The sequence below is a fragment of the Bos indicus genome, chromosome 19 (genome assembly GCF_029378745.1).
Source record: "Bos indicus isolate NIAB-ARS_2022 breed Sahiwal x Tharparkar chromosome 19, NIAB-ARS_B.indTharparkar_mat_pri_1.0, whole genome shotgun sequence".
Taxonomy (NCBI): domain Eukaryota; kingdom Metazoa; phylum Chordata; class Mammalia; order Artiodactyla; family Bovidae; genus Bos; species Bos indicus.
This window is the reverse complement of record NC_091778.1, coordinates 32478255-32498006: the sequence shown is the minus strand read 5'-3', so window position 1 is coordinate 32498006 and position 19752 is coordinate 32478255. Positions and strand designations below refer to the sequence as shown.

Here is a 19752-nt window from a genome sequence, read left to right as displayed (position 1 = left end):
TGTTAATAGATTTTTAAATCCAGAGACTCTGTCTTCTATTTATTTCCAACCATCCTCTGAACCTCAGGTCTTGCACACCTTACACAGAGGAAATACACCACTGACATTTTCTGCACTGAAAGGAGTACTTCTACAGCTTTAGAAATAAAGATGTCACAAACCAATTGAGGCCTTCCCAGTTCAGTTCAGTCACTCAGTCGTGTCCGACTCTTTGCAACCCCATGGCCTGCAGCATGCCAGGCTTCCCTGTCCATCACCAACTCCCAGGGATGGATAAATATCTGGTGACTCAATAGGAGAGTTCTATGTCACATTAATCAACTTAATAAATACTTAGTAAGTCAATTATAACTCAATACACTGAAAAAAAATACTTTGAGAGCCTATTATGTACAAAGATTAAGAGGCACAGAGCGCAAAGTGATGGACAAGGCAAACAATGTCATTGTCCTCATGAGTTTATGTTTTAGGAGGGAGTTGTTATTCAGTCGCCCAGTCATGTCCGACTCTTTGCAGCCCCATGGACTGCAGCACACCAGGCCTCCCTGTCCCTCAACATTTCCTGAAGTTTGCCCAAGTTCATGCCCATTGCCTCAATGATGCCTTCCAGCCATCTCATCCTCTGACACCCTCTTCTCCTTCTGCCCTCCACCTTACCCAGCATCAGCAACTTTTCCAACGAGTCCACTATTTGTAAGAGGTGACCAAAATACTGGAGCTTCAGCTTCAGCATCAGTCCTTCCAATGACTATTCAGGGTTGATTACCCTTAAGATTGATTGGTTTGATCTCCTTGCTGTTCAAGTGACTCTCAGGAGTCTTCTCAGCAAACACACACACACAGCTTTCTTTTCTTGTTCTTAAGGGTTTTGCCTCTACTCATTTTTTTTTCCTTTAAGTTTTATTGATATAATTTGCATACATCACTGTATAAGTTTAAGGTGTATAGCATAATAATTTCACTTGCATACATAGTGAAGTGATTACAATAAGTTTACTGAACATCTACGTCTCATAGATACAAAATAAAACAAAAAAAGAAAAACTTTCCTTTTGATGAGAACTCTTAAGATTTACTCTCAACAATGTGCACATAAAACACAGCAGTGTTAATTATCTTTACCATGTTGTACATTACATCCCTAGTATTTATTTATCTTATAACTGGAAGTTTATACCTTTTGATCATTTTCATTTAATTCCCCTCACCCTTACCTCTGGTAACCACAAATCTGATCTATGAGTTTGTTCTTGAAGTTAAAAGACCTACAATGCTTTGTTAGGTCCTGGTGTAAGATATAGCGATTCAATACTTCTATATATTATAAAATGATCATGACTTGTGTGGGCTTTTCTAGTTTTTTCATACTGATTGCCACCACTGGGTCATTTACAGGTTAGCTGAAAATCTCCTCTGCTTTGGAAAGTTCTTTCTAAATTAAACTTGCAAAAGACTACAGCCAGAAGCCAGAAGGGTTTCTGTGGGATGTTCTCTTTTCTCCAGATCACAATGAATTAATAATAAATCTCTCTCTCGCTCTCTCAAACACACACACACACACCATAATCTGGAATGAAGAAAAATGCATCTAATTTTCAGACCTTTCCAACCCTCTAAGCAAGCCTGCCTTTCAGTCTCCTTAGGAACCAAACACTTGTAATAATTAGAAGCAATTAAACCTTCAATGATTAGAATAAACCGCACTTATAAAACCTAATATACCAAATATTATGATAAGAAAAAACAAAATTATATATTATGTATTTACATGATTATTAAAAAAAGGGACACCACAGCATTATTAAAGAAACTTAAAAAATGTGTATTTGATGTTTCCCCAAGTTGTCTATATCTCACTGATTTCAGCTGGTCTCAAACACTCAAATGTTATACCTCTTCTGAGAAGATCACTTTTACTAGAAAATAAATTCCATGAGGGAAAAGACCATATTGTATCCTCAAGGTCAACCCAGCTCCAGAGACAGCAGACACTCGACTAGTTGGATGAACAAGTGAGGATCACTTTTACTAGAAAATAAATTCCATGAGGGAAAAGACTATATTGTATCCTCAAGGTCAACACAGCTCCAGAGACAGCAGACACTCGACTAGTTGGATGAATAAGTGAAATTCACGACCTGGTGCAGGATTTTAGTTTCACACGACTAGTGTCCAATGCTGCAGCACTTCACAGCAGCTCTATTCTTCATGCAGAGAATGTGAACTTGATCTCTATGTTCGGTTAGTTTGTAGGACCGTACTGTCAGTTAGACACTTGGAAGAACAGAGGAGGAAAAGATCAAGGTAAGGAAGTGAGTGGCTGAGAGTTCGTGGGTAGGGGATGACCAGCCCCTGGCATTTCATAAGTGCTTCCACCTCCTCCAAAGGAGGTGGGGAGGATGAGAATTCAAAGAAGAGGATGAACAGGACCAGGTGATGATGCCCAGGAGGCCACTGAGAAAGGAAAGCTTACACACATCTTAGCCCAGATGGAATCTGAACTGTGACCACTTTTTTTTTAGACATCCAGAACACCTGCCCAGATATGAATCAGATCCATCACTTTGCTGACAAAGGTCCCTAGAGTCAAAGCTATGGTTTTTCCAGTAGTCATGTACAGATGTGAGAGTTGGACCATAAAGAAGGCTAAGTGCTGAAGAACTGATGCTTTCAAATTGTGGTGCTGGAGAAGACTCTTGTCCCCTGGACAGCAAGGAGATCAAACCCTTGCTGATCTAAAGGAATCAATCCTAAAGGAAATCCTAAAGGAAATCAACCCTGAATATTCATTGGAAGGACTGATACTGAAGCTGAAGTTCTAAATACTTCGGCCACCCGATGCAAAGAGCCGACTTATTAGAAAGGACCATGATGCTGGGAAAGACTGAGAGCAGGAAAAAAAGCGGGCCACAGAGGATAAGACAGTTAGATAGCATTACCAACTCAATGGACATGAATCTGAGCAACCTCCAGCAGTGTAGGACAGGGGAGCCTGGCGTGCTGTGGTCCATGGGTCGCAAAGAGCTGGACACAACTTAGTGATCAAACAACAACCCTAAAATAACTCTTGACAGCCTACCCCTTAAGGACAAATGTTCCCCTTTTCCATCACCATCAATTACAGTTCTTTTTAAAATATTTATTTCTTTGACTGACTGCACTGGTCTTAGTTGCAGCACGTGGGTCCTTCAGCTGTGGCACGTGGGATCTAGTTCCCTGACGAGGGATCAAACCCTGGCCCCCTGCAGTGGGAGCACAGAGTCTTAGCCTGTGGACCACCAGGGAAGTCCCTCAATCACAGTTCTTGAACAACCTCATAGCTTCTGTCTTTATAAATCCCGGATCCTTCTTCTTCCTCAGAATACTTTTTTTTATCCAAATCTATGTACCCCCCAATCGCAATTCTTAAGACCCCAAATAAAGCTCTCTGTTCTCTGCAGCCTCGATACTGATTGTCGTTCAACTTTTTATGGATTAAAATCGGTCCTTACCGCTTCACTTTGGTGAAATTAAGGAATAAAAGATGCAGGAGGTGAACAGGCAGTCAGCCAGGCTCTGCCCACTGGGCTTGGTCACTGTGACCTCAAGATGCTTTCCTGAATGTGTAGAAGGAGACACCAGCCCTGCCTCACAAGAGCTGCTAAAGAATGAAGTAAGATATGGCATGAATTTAGGGCCATGTCTGGAATATCAGAACTGCTAAACAAATAATTAAGAAAGCAAATGGAAATAAACCTCTGGAAGGATTCACTAAAACTGGACAAGCCAGGCGGGGGGGCCAGAAAACCAAAGCCAGGGGCATATAACACATGGAAAGAAAAGTCACTGTAAAGTCAAAAGACGTGTCCTTAAATAAATCAACTTTGCCCTCCATTCTCTGCTCTAAAACATGAGATAATGTCCCTTTAAACAACCTGACCAAACCTCTTTCCTGGTTGCTAAGTGTCGCCAAGGGATACAGGCTAAGCTTCTGTGTAAATTAATCATTGTCTGCAAATTAAGCAAAACACCAGATGAGAGCAGTCTGGAATAGCTCCCTATCCAAGGGGAAAATATAACAAATTTCATAGGTTTTTTTTTTTTCTTGGTTAGCTGATGGAAAAAAAAAGAATTTACAGGGCACTCAGGCTGATTCCTGCATTATATAGGAGGGCAGTTTGAAGCCTCCAGAGGTAAAGTGCCTTGCCCAAGGTCCCAAGGCAATTAGCAATGAGACGAGACCTAGAAGATAATTTAACCAAGCCTTGTCGATTTCTCATGGTAACAGCATAAAGGAAGATGTAACACAGATCCTGGAAATATCACCAATAAGGACAAGAAATTTGAGTTACAAGACATTAGGTTCAAAACAGTGTGAAAGTAAAGATGTAAGAATCTTGCCGATCCCGAAATAAACTGAAGAGGGACAGGGCTGAGAGTCTGAGCTCAGAGCAGAGAATCAGGGAAAGGAAGCATCTACTCTGTTTACCAGCACCAGACGGCACGTAAGCTGAACATCTTGGCAGAGCATCTCAAGGCATAAGATCAGTTCCTTGGCCTAAGAGAATTTAGCAATCAGAGCAAAAAAGCCCATTGCTCTTTGAGGTCAAGAAGGAAAGCATTCAAATAAATACCTATGAAAAGACTTCAATCTCTTCAAAATCCCAAACCCCCAGAGCCCAAACAACCAATACTTCTTTGCTGCCACACAGGAGGTCTACATTGCAGGACAAGTTCTTCATTTGAAGACTGGCACCCTTGTAGCTCAGTAGGTAAGAATCTGCCTGCAATGCAGGAAACCTGGGTTCAATTCCTGGGTTGGGAAGATCCCCTGGAGGAGGAAATGGCAACCCACTCCAGTATTCTTGCCTGGATAATCCCTTGGACAGAGGAGCCTGGCAGGTTACAGTCTATGGGGGTGCAAGAGTTGGACACAACGGAGCGACTAAGCACACACATTTGATTTTATTTAATATTTACTGAGTGCCAACTATGTTACAGGCACACTTGTAGACAACAAGATAATCAGTGGATGAATACACCAAAATCTCTGCCTCTGAGGGCCTTATATGACAGTGGGGAGTGGGGTTGGAGAGAGAAAGAAAATAAACATAATACGCAAGTAGAGTAAGTAGGTGTAAGCATGAGCGCTGCAGCACTGGGCCTGCAATTTCAGGACGTGGCCAAGAGAGGCTCTATCAAGAAGGTGGCCTTTGGGCAAAGATTTACTAAATGTAGGGAAGTACTTGCAGGGAAGGCAGAAGAACATTCCAGGGAGAGGAAAAACGGAGTGCAAAAGATTCAAGAGAGGAGACTTTGGTGTGATTATAACATCCAATAAAGAAAAGGAATAAAGTTTATATTCTATAAACAGTTTGTAGGAAGGACTAATAAACAGGTTTCAAGGTAGTGACTGGGTATTGAAAGTTGGGGAGAAGAGAATATATTCAAGATAATATTAATACATCAGAAGGCTCACCTGACACTGGGGGTTCCGATGGAAAGCTGGAAAAGCACAGTGCGAGGAGCACCGGTGATAAATCTGTTACCATGGCACGGGCCCATGAATCCTCGCAGGAAGACGTGGAAGAATAAAAGGACCATTTTGAGGGACCACATCAAGAAAGAATCCAAAGAATCTTGGAAGTGAGCGGGGAGAGTGGGGGTGGAAAAGACAAGGATGACTCCCAGCTTTTTCGTCTTGGTGTCTGGCACCCCTGACGGAAACAGAAAACTCTGGAGACAGGGCCAGCATGACAAGTTTGATTTTAGAAATAGAAAAATCAGCATGATGTGCTGCTGTAGCCAACATTGCCAATAAAATGTAAGCGCCTTGGGAAATTTAAATGCAACCACATCCTTAAGTCAAGTCACGGTCCAGTGACACTGGGAATGAAGTTAGCGCACTGGTTACTGCACTCAGGAAAACAGGAAAAAGCACAAAGCGGAAGACCAGAGAAGAGGAAATCACACGATTAAGCCAAACGGCTGACACGACTTCTTCATCAGACTCTTTAAAAGAACTGGTAAAGAAACAGTCGAAGAGGGGATTATAAATGAATTATAAAGAGGCAAATTTGTTAAAGGGATCTGTTGAACCAGGAAAGGGTTTATCAATAATGTACTTTAGAATGAACACAAAGAATTACTCTAAAGAGCAGTGCATGCAGCCACAAGACATCACTCCCACTGGCATTGGCTATAGGTAGAGAATCTAGAAATCGAACACTCCCAAAGCTACATAATTGATGTCTATCGAATGCCTTCTACATGTCATGCACTATGACAGGCAATGAGGATGCAAGGATGGGGTCAAACAGACATGGTCCCTGTGATGGTTAATTTTATGTGTCACCTTGGTTTGGACTATGGTATTGAGTTTTGGGTTAAACCACACTCTAGGTATTGTAGTGAAGGTACTTTTAAGATGTGAATAAAATTTAAATCGGTAAACTTGAAGCCAAGCAGATTACCCCCTGAATCCATGTGGGCAGCTGTAACAGAATAGCCTAAACTAAGTGGCTTAAAAACAACAGAAATTTATCTTTCAAAGTTCTAGAGGCTGGGAAGTCCACGATCAAGGTCTTGGCGTAGTCCATGTCTGGTGAGAGCCCACTTCCTGCTTCTGCTATCTTTTCCCTGTGTGCTCACACAACAGAAGGGAAGAAGGATCTCTCTGGGATCTTTTTATAAGGGCACTCACCCCATTCATGAGGGCTCCACCCTCATGACCTAATCACCTCCCAAAGGCGCCAATTTCAAAGATCACCGTCTTGGGAAATACGTTTAAACAAAAGAATTTGGGGAAGACACAAGCATTCAGTCTACAGCACTCTCCAATGTGAGTAGGCCATCTCCTTCACAGAATTGAGGGCCTTTACAGAAAAGTTCCTCTGAGGAAGGACGAATTCTGCTCCCAGACTGTCTTCAGAACCAAGACAGCAACATCAACCTTCCCCTGGGTCTCCAGTTTATTTGCTCTGCCCCACAGATTTCAGACTTACGAGATTTCAGACCTAACAATCACATGAGCCAATTCCTTAAAATAAATCTCTCTCTTTTCTACACATATACATCCAATTGGTTCTGTTTCTCCGGAAAACTCCAATGAACATAGTCCCCCATGTCCTTAAAAAAAAAAAAAAAACAGCAATAAAATGACTCTATAAGTGAAGTGAGAGTCACTCAGTTGTGTCCAACTCTTTGCAACCCCATGGACTATATAGTCCATGGAATTCTCCAGGCCAGAAAACTGGAGTGGGTATCCATTCCCTTCTCCAGGGGATCTCCCAACCCAGGGATCGCACACAGGTCTCCTATATTGCAGGCGGATTCTTTACCACCTGAGCCACCAGGGAAGCTCAAGAATACTGGGATGGGTAGCCTATCCCTTCTCCAGTGGATCTTCCCGACCCTGGAATCAAACTAGGGTCTCCTGCATTGCAGGCGGATTCTTTACCAGCTGAGCTTCCGGGGAAGCCCCAAAAGACTCTCTAAATAACATAAATTTGCAAACTAATATTGGCCTACAAAAAGGAAAGAAATCAAACTCTATAGTAACAAAAAAGATGACTGACCTAAATTGGGGTCAAATCTGATGGGAAGTCTTCACCAAAAGTGGTATTTTAGCCAAGATTCTGGAAGAACAGGAGATACATAGGCAACAGTAGTTAGGCTGGCAGAAAATGACTCGGGTAGAAGGCAGCACAGTGAAGAAGCAGGAGGAGGCAGGTGGGAAAGGACGTCAGGAAGGGACATCAAGGCCAGACCGTGAAGAACCTTATATGAGGTTCACTATCCTCAGAGCAGAGGGAAAGCACTGAAAGGAATCAGTGTGGGGCAACGTCAGATGTGCACTGTGGAGATTACTCAGGCTACCGCGTAAGAAACAGGGTGGAAGAGGGTCAGAGTGCCTAACGGAACTTAAAGGAAAAGTGGTGCTAGGATTCAAATGTCGGTTTTAGAAAAGGCAGAGGAACCAGAGACCAAATTGCCAACATCCGCTGGATCATCGAAAAAGCAAGAGAGTTCCAGAAAAACATCTATTTCTGCTTTATTGACTATGCTAAAGCCTTTGACTGTGTGGATCACAATAAACTGTGGAAAATTATGAAAGAGATGGGAATACCAGACCACCTGACCTGCCTCTTGAGAAACCTGTATGCAGGTCAGGAGGCAACAGTTAGACCTGGACATGGAACAACAGACAGGTTCCAAATAGGACAAGGAGTACGTCAAGGCTGTATATTGTCACCCTGTTTATTTAACTTATATGCAGGGTACATCATGAGAAACACTGGGCTGGAGGAAGCACAAGCTGGAATCAAGACTGCAGGAGAAATATCAATAACCTCAGATATGTAGACGACATCACCCTTATGGCAGAAAGTGAAGAAGAACTAAAGAGCCTCTTGATGAAAGTGAAAGAGGAGAGTCAAAAAGTTGGCTTAAAGCTCAACATTCAGAAAACTAAGATCATAGCATCCGGTCCCATCACTTTATGGGAAACAGATGGGGAAACAGTGGAAACAGTGGCTGACTTTATTTTTCTGGGCTCCAAAATCACTGCAGATGGTGATTGCAACCATGAAATTAAAAGACACTTACTCCTTGGAAGGAAAGTTATGACCAACCTAGATAGCATATTCAAAAGCAGACGCTACTTTGTCAAAAAGGTCCATCTAGTCAAGGCTATGGGTTTTCCAGTGGTCATGTATTGATGTGAGAGTTTGACTGTGAAGAAAGCTGAGTGCTGAAGAATTGATGCTTTTGAACTGTGGTGTTGGAGAAGACTCTTGAGAGTCCCTTGGACTGCAAGGAGATCCAACCAGTCCATCCTAAAAGAGATCAGTCCTGGGTGTTCATTGGAAGGACTGATGTTGAAGCTGAAACTCCAATATTTGGCCACCTGATGCAAAGAACTGACTCATTTGAAAAGACCCTGATGCTGGGAAAGATTGAGGGCAGGAGGAGAAGGGGACAATAGAGGATGAGATGGTTGGATGGCATCACCAACTCAATGGACATGGGTTTGGGTGGACTCCGGGAGTTGGTGATGGACAGGGAAGCCTGGCGTGCTGCAGTTTATGGGGTCGCAAATAGTCAGACATGACTGAGCGACTGAATTGACTGACCCCTAAAGTGATCACTGAGGAAGGCTTTCTTATATCTCCTTGCTATTCTTTTGAACTCTACATTCAAATGGATATATCTTTCCTTTTCTCTTTTACCTTTGGCTTCTCTTTTCTCAGCTATCTGGAAGGCCTCCTCAGACAACCATTTTGCCTTTGTGCATTTCTTTTTCTTGGGGGTGGTCTTGATCCCTGCCTCTTGTACAATGTCACAAACCTCCATCCATAGTTCTTCAGGCACTCTATCAAATCTAATACCTTGAATCTATTTGCCACTTCCACTGTATAATCGGAAGGGATTTGATTTAGGTCATACCTGAATGGTCTAGTGGTTTTCCCTACTTTCTTCAATTTAAGTCTGAATTTTGCAGTAAGGAGTTCATGATCTGAGCCACAGTCAGATCCTGGTCTTATTTTTGCTGATTGTATAAAGTTTCTCCATCTTCGGCTGCAAATAATATAATCAATCTGATTTCAATATTGACCATCTGGTGATGTCCATGTTTAGAGTCTTCTCTTGTGTTATTGGAAGAGGGCTTAAACTCAACATTCAGAAACTTTTGGCTTAAAACTCAACATTCCGAAAACTAAGATCATGGCATCTGGTCCCATCATTTCATGGCAAACAGATGGGGAAACAATGGAAATAGTGAGAGACTTTATTTTGGGGGGCTCCAAAATCACTGCTCAAACTACTGCATAATTGCACTCATCTCACACGCTAGTAAAGTAATGCTCAAAATTCTCCAAGCTAGGCTTCAGCAATCGTGAACTGTGAACTTCGAGATGTTCAAGCTGGTTTTAGAAAAGGCAGAGGAACCAGAGATCAAATTGCCAACATCCGCTGGATCATCGAAAAAGCAAGAGAGTTCCAGAAAAACATCTATTTCTGCTTTATTGACTATGCTAAAGCCTTTGACTGTGTGGATCACAATAAACTGTGGAAAATACTGAAACAGATAGGAATACCAGACCCCATGACCTGCCTCTTGAGAAATCTGTATGCAGGTCAGGAGACAACAGTTAGAACTGGACATGGAACAACAGACTGGTTCCAAATAGGAAAAGGAGTACGTCAAGGCTGTATATTGTCACCCTGTTTATTTAACTTATATGCAGAGTACATCATGAGAAACACTGGGCTAGAGGAAGCACAAGCTGGAATCAAGATTGCCGGGAGAAATATGAATAACCTCAGATATGCAGATGACACCACGCTTATAGAAGAAAGTGAAGAGGAACTAAAAAGCCTCTTGATGAAAGTGAAAGAGGAGAGTGAAAAAGTTGGCTTAAAGCTCAACATTCAAAAAAAAAAAAGAAGCTCAACATTCAGAAAATGAAGATCATGGCATCTGGTCCCATCACTTCATGGGAAATAGATGGGGAAACAGTGGAAACAGTGTCAGACTTTATTTTTCTGGGCTCCAAAATCACTGCAGATGGTGATTGCAGCCATGAAATTAAAAGATGCTTACTCCTTGGAAGGAAAGTTATGACCAACCTAGACAGCATATTCAAAAGCAGAGACATTACTTTGCCAACAAAGGTCCATCTAGTCAAGGCCATGGTTTTTCCAGTGGTCATGTATGGATGTGAGAGTTGGACTGTGAAGAAAGCTGAGCACCGAAGAAGTGATGCTTTTGAACTGTGGTGTTGGAGAAGACTCTTGAGAGTCCCTTGGACTGCAAGGAGATCCAACCAGTCCATCCTAAAAGAGATCAGTCCTGGGTGTTCTTTGGAAGGAATGATGCTAAAGCTGAAACTCCAGTACTTTGGCCACCTGATGCAAAGAACTGACTCATTGGAAAAGACCCTGATGCTGAGAAAGATTGAAGGCAGCAGGAGAAGGGGACAACAGAGGATGAGATGGTTGGATGGCATCACCGACTCAATGGACATGAGTTTGAGCAAGCTCTGGGAATTGGTGACAGACAGGGAGGCCTGGTGTGCTGCAGCCCATGGGGTCACAAAGAGTCAGACACGACTAAGTGCCTGAACTGAACTGACCTCTAAAATTCAATGTTTAAATCCTCACTCTCAGAGATGATGATAGTATCAGGGGATGAAATCTTTGGAAACCGATTTGGTCATGAGAGTAGTGCCTCCATGCCCGACATAAATGTTTTTATAAAAGAAGCTCCAGAGAGACCCCTGAGCTCCTTCCACAATGTAAGGACACAGCAAGAAGGTGCCAGCCAGGAAAAGGAAAAGAGATTTTACCAGAACCAGACCATGCTACTATCTTGATCTTGGACTTCCACTCTCCACAACTATGAGAAGTAAATGTCTATTGTTGTTAAGAGCTCCAGTCCATGGTATTTTGTTTTAGTAGCTGGAACAGACCAAAACAGGTGTGGTCAATGTCCCTAACCCAGCCAACTGGGTGGATGGTGATGACAGACATGACAGTAGGGAAGCCTGGGAAGAAGACCATGAAATAGGCCTTAGAGAGGTTGTGTTTAAGGCACGTCTGAACACATGAGGCCCCCATGGCCTCATTTCTGGATATTAGCTTCCTAAAAGGTTTCCCTGCTTCCGCTTGTCTCTCTACTAAGTATCCTGCACACATCAGGAAGACTAATCTTTTAAAAATGTCAATAAAACTGTATTATTCCTTCACCGAAACTTCAAACTTCACAGTGCATTAAGGACCTGGGGCTTCACCACTGGCAGCTCCAAGACGGCTTACGAGAACTCAGTTATCTGCAGAGAGTGGTCACAGAAGCCAAGGATATGAAGGAAATTGCATAGGGAAAGACCATAGAATCCACGAGGAAATCCATTATTTCCTGCAATGGAGACAGATAAGGAATGGCCAGAAAAACAGGAAGAATCGCAGCACAATATCGTATCACTGAAGCCAAGGGAGAGAAAAAAAGCACTTCAGGGAAAAGTGATCAACCAAGGCTGCTGAAAGGTTAAAGAGCAAATAAAGACTCAGAGATGTCAGTGGATTTAGCCATATGGAGTCTGGTGCCTTTCTGGTACCTCATTGAGTTCAGGCAGAGGGATGTGGGTAAGGAACAGGACCAGAGGCCAGGCAGAGGGATACACAGTCAAGAGGGGGCAGAGACATTTGCAGCATCATGGATGGACCCAGAAACGATCGTACTGAGTGAAGTAAGTCAGAGAAAGACAAATACCATATGATATTACTTATGTGTGGAATTTAAAATATGCCACAAATGCACCTATCTATGAAATAGCGACAGACTCACAGACATACAGAGAGAACAGGCTTGTGGTTGCTGGGAGTTTGAAATTGAAATTGAATTGAAATTGAATTGAAATTGAATTGAAAACTGGGAGTTTTCAATTAGCAGATGCGAACTACTATATATAGGGTGGATAAAAAAGGTCCTACTGTATAGCATAGGGAACTATATTCAATATCCTGGGATAAACCACGATGGAAAAGAACGTGAAAATGTATATGTGTGTGTAACAGTCACTTCGCTGTACATCAGAGACTGGTACAAAACTGTAAATCACCTATACTTCAGTAAAAAATTTATACTTACCAAAAAAGAGGCGGCAAACCAACAGAGACTGTGAATACAGGCATCTTTCCCCAAAGTCTGGCTTTAAAAGACGAGAGGGAAGTCAGTGTTGGAGGGAATGCCAGGGGAAATTTTATGGTTGAGATGGAAGGGATTGAACACCTTCATTGTTGATGGAACAAACTATTTGAAAGAGTAAAGTTAAATATATTGGGGAAAGAAGGGAGATTTGATAACACAGTAAGGTTCTAGAGATGAGACCCAAAGCACAGACGGAAGGACAGAAAGAAAATGAGAAGAATTCCTCCTCTGTTGGAACAGGTGAGAAGGTAGAGAAGCTACAGACAGAGGAAGTCTTGACTTTCACAGTGGAAAGGCCATCTCATTCATCTGATAAGAGCATCAGCTTTCTATAGGAAGTAGAAGGTGAGGTTAGTAAAAGTGCTAGGGAGGAGGCAGTTTGAGGAAAATAGAAAAAGGAAGTACTCTTGTTTTAGAGAAGGACAGAAGAAGCTGATCTGACAACAGAAGGATTTGGAGGGAGCCATGAGGGGCAGGCCCATTCAAGTTGGACAGTAAAGAATTCATAAGGTACCAACCGGCCTTGTTGAGTCACCCACGACAGCAGAGTGTACTGCCTCAGTTGCAGGCACAAAGCTCCCCGGGAAACACTTTAAGAGAGTTCAGTAGTCTGCAAGTTGATTGGAAGTATTAAAGAAACCTGGAGTTCTGAAGATTCCTATTATCATAAAGACAGTCATGCCCTCCCAAGGAACCAAAGCTGCTGCTGATCTCCAGGGTCAAGACTGCCAGACAGAACATTACTTTATAACTAGAGTCTACACTAAGTTGGTATTAAACCACAGCAGATTTCTGAGTTATGAGACTATGCAGATGAAAGAAGTTAGAAAGCAGAATCTACCCATGCAGCACAGCAGATCAGGAAAAAGGTCTACCCAGTAACCCGCCTTCCTGATACTTTAAGAAAACACAATTGATCCAGCACTTCTACTTGGCTTTGACATTACCTCATGCAGAACAATTGTCTCTTTCACAGATGTAACATTTCTTAAGTCCAGCCTCTGAGTCACAGATGTGCCTTGGGAAGAGAAAGATGGAGTCACCAGGCAAGAAGGGTGGCCAAGGAAAACAGTATTTTAATATCTAAGATATCTTTTTTTCTGGCTCTAATGCTGTACACAATTGTCTTTGTTCGGCTCTCATCACTTCCTTCAGCTCTCATCACTTCCTTCAGCTCTCATCACTTTCTTCAGCTCTCATCACTTCTGCTCAAGACATAAAGTGATGAGACAATTCTATCCTGATTTGCAAATGGCTTCCATTCTAGACTTTGGTTTCTTTCCGTGAATAATTAACAGTAATGGTTTATTAAATAGAGAATGGTTTTACTGGAGCTCCACACACCTACTGGCGTTGAACTCCCTGAGGCCCAGAAGTGTGAACCCAGGTACCCAAAGTGGTGCCACCACTCTCCCTCCCAAGCTAGGAAGTCCATGACAACCTACTGCAGGGTCAGCAAACTATGGCCAGCAGGCAAATCCAGACCCACATGTACTATCAACTGATTTATGACAAGGAGAACACTGCAATGAAACAGGGAAAGGATAGGTTTTTTTTAATAAATGGTGCTGGAGAAACTCACTACTCATCTAGACGTATCATCTTCGTTGGGCTCACTGCCCCCACCACTTAAGCTTGGCACAAAAATATGGTTAAACCTTTTTATTCTTGTTGAAGGATAAACATGTGTTTCATTGGTTTTGTTGACTGAACTGTGTCACAAACAACCCCACCCCTATCCCCGCAGAAGTTACAGTCAGAATGTGGCCTTAGCTGGGAATAGGGTTCTTGCATGTGTAATTCACTTTAAGAGGAGGGTATGTTGGGGGTATGGGTTTCCTAGGTGGCACTAGTGGTAAAGAACCCGTCTGCCAATGCAGGAGACACAAGAGATGTGGGTTTGATCCTTGGGTCAGCAAGATCCCCTGAAGTAGGAAATGGCAACCCACTTCAGTATTCTTGTCTGGGAAATTTCATGGACAGAGGAGCCTGGTGGGTTACAGTCCATGGTGAAAGTGAAAGTTGCTCAGTCGTGTCTGACTCTTTGCGACCCTGTGGACTATATAGTCCATGGAATTCTCCAGCCCAGAATACTGGAATGGGTAGCCATTCCCTTCTCCAGAGGATCTTCCCAACCCAGGGATTGAACATTGCAGGCAGATTCTTTTTACCAGCTGAGCCACAAGGGAAGCTCAAGAATACTCGAGTGGGTAGCTTACCCCTTCCCAAGCAGATCTTCCAGATCCAGAAATTGAACCAGGGTCTCCTGCATTGCAGGCGGATTCTTTATCAGCTGAGCTACTAGGGAAGCCCATACAGAAACACAGAGTTACAAGAAAAGAGTGAAAAATGACACAACACACACTATCACATGTGCTGGGATAGGTGGACCCTTAACCCAATATGACTGGTGTACTTATAAGAAGATGAGACAGAGTCAGTGATAATGCCATGCGATGACAGCGGTAGAGATTAGATTAATCTCTATTAATACTTGTGTCTACAACCCAAGTATTAATAACAGCAAGGATTGCTGGCAACACCAGAAGTTAAGAGAAAGTTCTGACACTGCTCCCTGGTACCAACCAGATGTCCTACATTCTGACACTAACGACCCAAAGTCAGAGCAGATCCCAGAAGTTAAGGACAGAGGGCTACACAAGATTTCCCCTACTTCTGGTGCCAGCCCCAGTCTTGGGTGTCCCCAAGCTGCCCATGCTGCCCAGCTGGCTGCAAATTCAGGGCTTCCCCCATCTCCCTTAGGTGGGATCATTTCTTAGAATGACTCGCCGAACTCCCTGAAAGCGTTCCTCTGAGGATTACAGCTTTGTGTGTATGTATGATGGAAACAACTCAATTGGGATTAGCAGATGCAAACTATTACATACAGGATGGATAAGTAACAAGGTCCTACTGTAGAGCACAGGGAACCATATTCAATATCCTGGGATAAACCATAATGGAAAAGAACACGAAAAAGATTATTCAGTGTATAACTGAGCCACTTTGCTGCACAGCAGAAATTAAACACACAACATTGTAAATCAACTATAGCTCAATAAAGAAGGATACAACTTGGCAACAACCAGATGAGAGGCGTACAGAGAGCAAGGCGCGGGATGGGGGGAGATGCTGGGTTTCCATGGCCTCTTCTCGTGGAATAGGCACCCCACCCCCAGCACCTCAATATGTTCCCATCTAGGAAGCTCTACTGAGCTCCACTGTCCAGAGATTATACATGAGTTTCAGCACATAGACAGGATGGACTGAGTCACTGGCCACAGCACTGGGCACCCAGCTCCTCTCTCCTCCCCAGACGTTGTGCCCGCCCAATGTTCCAACCCTTCAATCACAAGGTTTGTCTTTCTGGAGACCAGCCCCCATCCTGAAGTCATCTAGGGGCCCACCGAGGTCACCTCATTAACATAAGAAAGCACAAGTATTAACTCAAGAAATTCCAGGGACTTCTGAAGCTTCCTGTCAGAAGCTGATGAAAAGGAGATGGTGGTAGTGGTTTAGTCGCTAAGTCATGTTCGATTCTTTTGTGACCCCAATAACTGTAGCCCTCTAGGCTCCTCTGTCCACGGGATTTCCCAGACAAGAATACTGCAGTAGGTTGCCACTTCCTTCTCCAGGGGATCTCCCCAAGCCAGGGATGGAACCCAAGTCTTCTGAACTGGCAGGCAGGTTCTTTACCGGTGGGCCACCAGGGAAGCCCTGAAAAGGAGATCCTCTTCATTACATCCCAGCAAGGGATCTATCCTCCCCGGAGCCTTCAGAGAGAGCATGGCCCTGCCTACACCCTGGATTTTGACTCAGTAACCTTTAGAACTGTCAGAAAACAACAGTCTGTTATTTTAAACCCCCCTCCCACCTGGGTGTGTGGTAACTGATTACAGGAGCCATAAGAACTGACACAGTAGGTGGAGCAAGGCTTTCTCTGTTGTAACTCTGAGCTAAAATGGGGGCTCCAGTGCAATCCCCTCACCCCCACACCATCTATTATTTCCTGAGTTTCCTCAGGACATTCCTTTGCAGCCCTCTCTTCTTAGCAACACTCCCCCCACCCTCCACTTCAATGCTTCGATTCCACCCACCTGCTGAGGACTCCTAACTCCACCACCAATAGACCTCCTCCTGAGCTCCAGACCCAGATGCCCAGTGGAACATCTTCCCCTTGTGTTTCTCAGTGACTGGCAGGACTGCCCACCCTTTGCCCTAATCCCAAACCTCAGGGCAGCTTTATCTCCTGCTGCTCCCTCAAGTTCTACCAAGGTCCCCAAGTCAACAACTTAATTACCTCTAATCTCTCTGCATCTTCCATCTTCATGACCACAGATCTGATCCAGGTGGCCATCACCTGGCTTGAATGACTTACCTAGTCTCTGAGTTCAATAGCGTCATCTCCTCACTGGTCCCTCTGCCCTAGGCTTGCTCCCCTCTCAATTTGGTTTCCCATCCTGCATCCAGAGTAATTAGCCTAAAACCCAATCTCCTCCCCTGTTAAAATAATAGCAGCATCTTACGCTTACTGCTGGCTTATACTGTCCCAGAAACTATTTCAAGTACTGCGGGTGTACTAATTCATTTAAATATCATACTTTCTCATATCATAAAATATATTTTATCATTTAAAACATCATAAAATATCATGGCAATTATTAATATACCAATTTTGCAAATAAGATAATTGAGGCTGACCGAGTCTAAGTGACGTGCCTAAGATTTTGCAAATAGTTAAGGGACGGAGGCAAGATCTAAACCTGTGGGAATCCAACATCGGAACCCTTGTCACGACCCCAGAAGTGTGGAAAGAGGTCCAGTGATTTGGTAATTTACTGAGCAATTTACCTCTGGTTCTTGTGTAAAATCCAAATTCGCTGAGTCATGGCAAAAGTAGGCTATCCATACGACGTGTGCCCAGGCTTTGCCCTACCGTCCCTGGCACTGAATTATGCAACCAGCCTCAGAAGTGTCCCACTTTGGACAGTAAATTAGACAGTCTAAGCCTTACCCCGACTGCCAATGACATTCCAAACACAGAGAATTTATTTGACTTCCTTGCGGTGCCACACTCTACATCCCTTGGCATTTCTACTCCCTTATCCTGCTAGAAATGCCTCGTCCTTCAGGTCTCAGCTTCCATGACATCCTCCCAAACCTCACTCCATCCAAACACCATTATGTTCTCAGGATGCCATGAACGACGGACCTGTCACCCGAGACGTCACTGTCCTGGTTTAAGTGCGCTTCTCCTCACATGCACGTTTCTAGCAAAGGACCGGCCACCTGGTAGGTACAGCGGACACCAGACTCCCCTTCAGGAATGAAAGCTATGCGCCCCATCTCGCAGGAACGCTGCCAGATGACCACCTTCAGCGGTCTACCCTCTGGCACTGCTTGGGCTGAAAGTCACCCTGTGTTCCAATGAAAGGTGCGATTCCAACGACTGATCAATACAGAGATAAAAAAAATGGCTTAATGCCTTCCTCCCAACCAAGGACGACTCTGAAGAGACATCCGAGCTCCAGACACCAACCCAACAGGGAACCAGCTGAGACCTTTCCTGGGACTGCATCACGGACTCATTTCTCCTTCTGCCAAGTCCTGTTTCCATTCACTTCTTCCACACCTGCTGATGTTAAGAGCATTTCCTAATAACCACTCTGCGTGTTACTCTCAGTATCTGCTTCCTGTGACCCCACCTGTCACCTACCACAACAGTAGGTGGTCAATAGTTATCTGTTAACGAATGACTTCTTTACTTAATACATTTCCACGACTACACCTTCCTCTTTGCAAATATGACAATGGCCTGGGTCTGGCTTATGGAAAATCATACTTACAAATTAAAGACATTATACTTAGTAGGGACCAATTCTAAAGCCATGTCCTATTTTTTTGCTTGCAGAGTAAAATCCTGGCGATTAGGAAGGCACGACTACAAGCTTCCAGCTAAATATTTAACATGGAAAACCTCAATTTAGAGGACTCAAAAAACCCATTCTGACACCTGTTAGAAAACCACACACTGCCTCACTGCCACCTCTTCAGAAGCGCCTGCTCCTGCTGTCTGCACAGCACCTGGGACAGCTCCGGACACAGAGGTATCAGCCTGGATCCCTGCAAAGGCGCAGCACCCAACCCAGTGAGGTAAACAGAGCTGGCAGCAGCTGGAGACCAGAGCAGGATGAGAGAAGTGGTACAGAAGCAGCAGAGCGTGTGCAAGCACAAAGCAAGACACGGTCGCGGGGAGAGACAGGTAGGGGCGGCATCCGAATTGAGCTCCGAGAACGAGCCTCCCAGCTTCCGAGCCCCTTCTGTATTCCAGACACGGCGCTGGGGTCCACAGACTACAAGCTGGACTATCATGATGACACAGTACACCATGTTTCATATGTCGATACAAACCAGAGCTCTGGAATACGGAAGAAAGGCCCTGACAGATACAAAGAGAAGCGACAACATTCTGACTCAAGGTGAAAACATCACTAAGGTTAAGACTTGAACTTCTCTGAACCACACTTTCAACGACAGTCTAAAAACTCTAGTTTGAAGCATGGGTGGTCTCTGAAAAATTGGTTTTCACACTCAAAATGCTGGGTTCAACCTAGCTGCAGTCTGACTGTCTACCCAGATGCCCTTTTCCTCCTCCCTTCTGGACAAGTACCCATTCCTCCCCCATGGAGCACTCCATCTCTACTCCCAGGGGTCTCCATGCCACTAGTCATCACAATCCTGCCTCCCCTGCTAGGGACCGAGTCTAAGATGCAGGCTTGCACCCAGCAGCCCACGGCACCTCCTCCCTCAGGCACGTGGTAAGTCAATGGAAACATGTAAATATGCTTCACAGGCTGCTCAGGGAAAAGAATTTGCCTGTCAGTGCAGGAGATACAGGAGATGCAGGTTTACTCCCTGGAGGAGGAAAGGGCAACCCACTCCAATATCCTTGGGCTTCCCTAAAGAATCCACCTGCAATGAGGGAGACCTGGGTGCCATCTCTGGGTGGGGAAGATCCCCCGGAGAAGGAAATGGCAACCCACTCCAGTATTCATGCCTGG

The 19752-nt window shown here is 44.1% G+C and overlaps 1 protein-coding gene across 6 annotated transcripts in view; it reads right to left on the bottom strand.

Annotated features, from left to right (window-relative positions):
• Positions 1-19752, bottom strand: part of ARHGAP44 (Rho GTPase activating protein 44) — a 125069-nt gene that overhangs the window by 89523 nt on the left and 15794 nt on the right. Inside the window, exon 2 of one of the 6 annotated variants that reach the window (XM_070773126.1) lies at positions 13639-13709. The exons of 4 other annotated variants lie outside the window; for them this stretch is intronic. In XM_070773126.1, coding sequence (XP_070629227.1) covers positions 13639-13643 — 5 coding nt within the window. In that variant the 5' untranslated portion in view covers positions 13644-13709. Of the gene's footprint in view, positions 1-12631; positions 12693-13638; positions 13710-19752 lie in introns of those variants that run through there. One more of the 6 variants, XM_070773125.1, reaches the window with a different exon arrangement.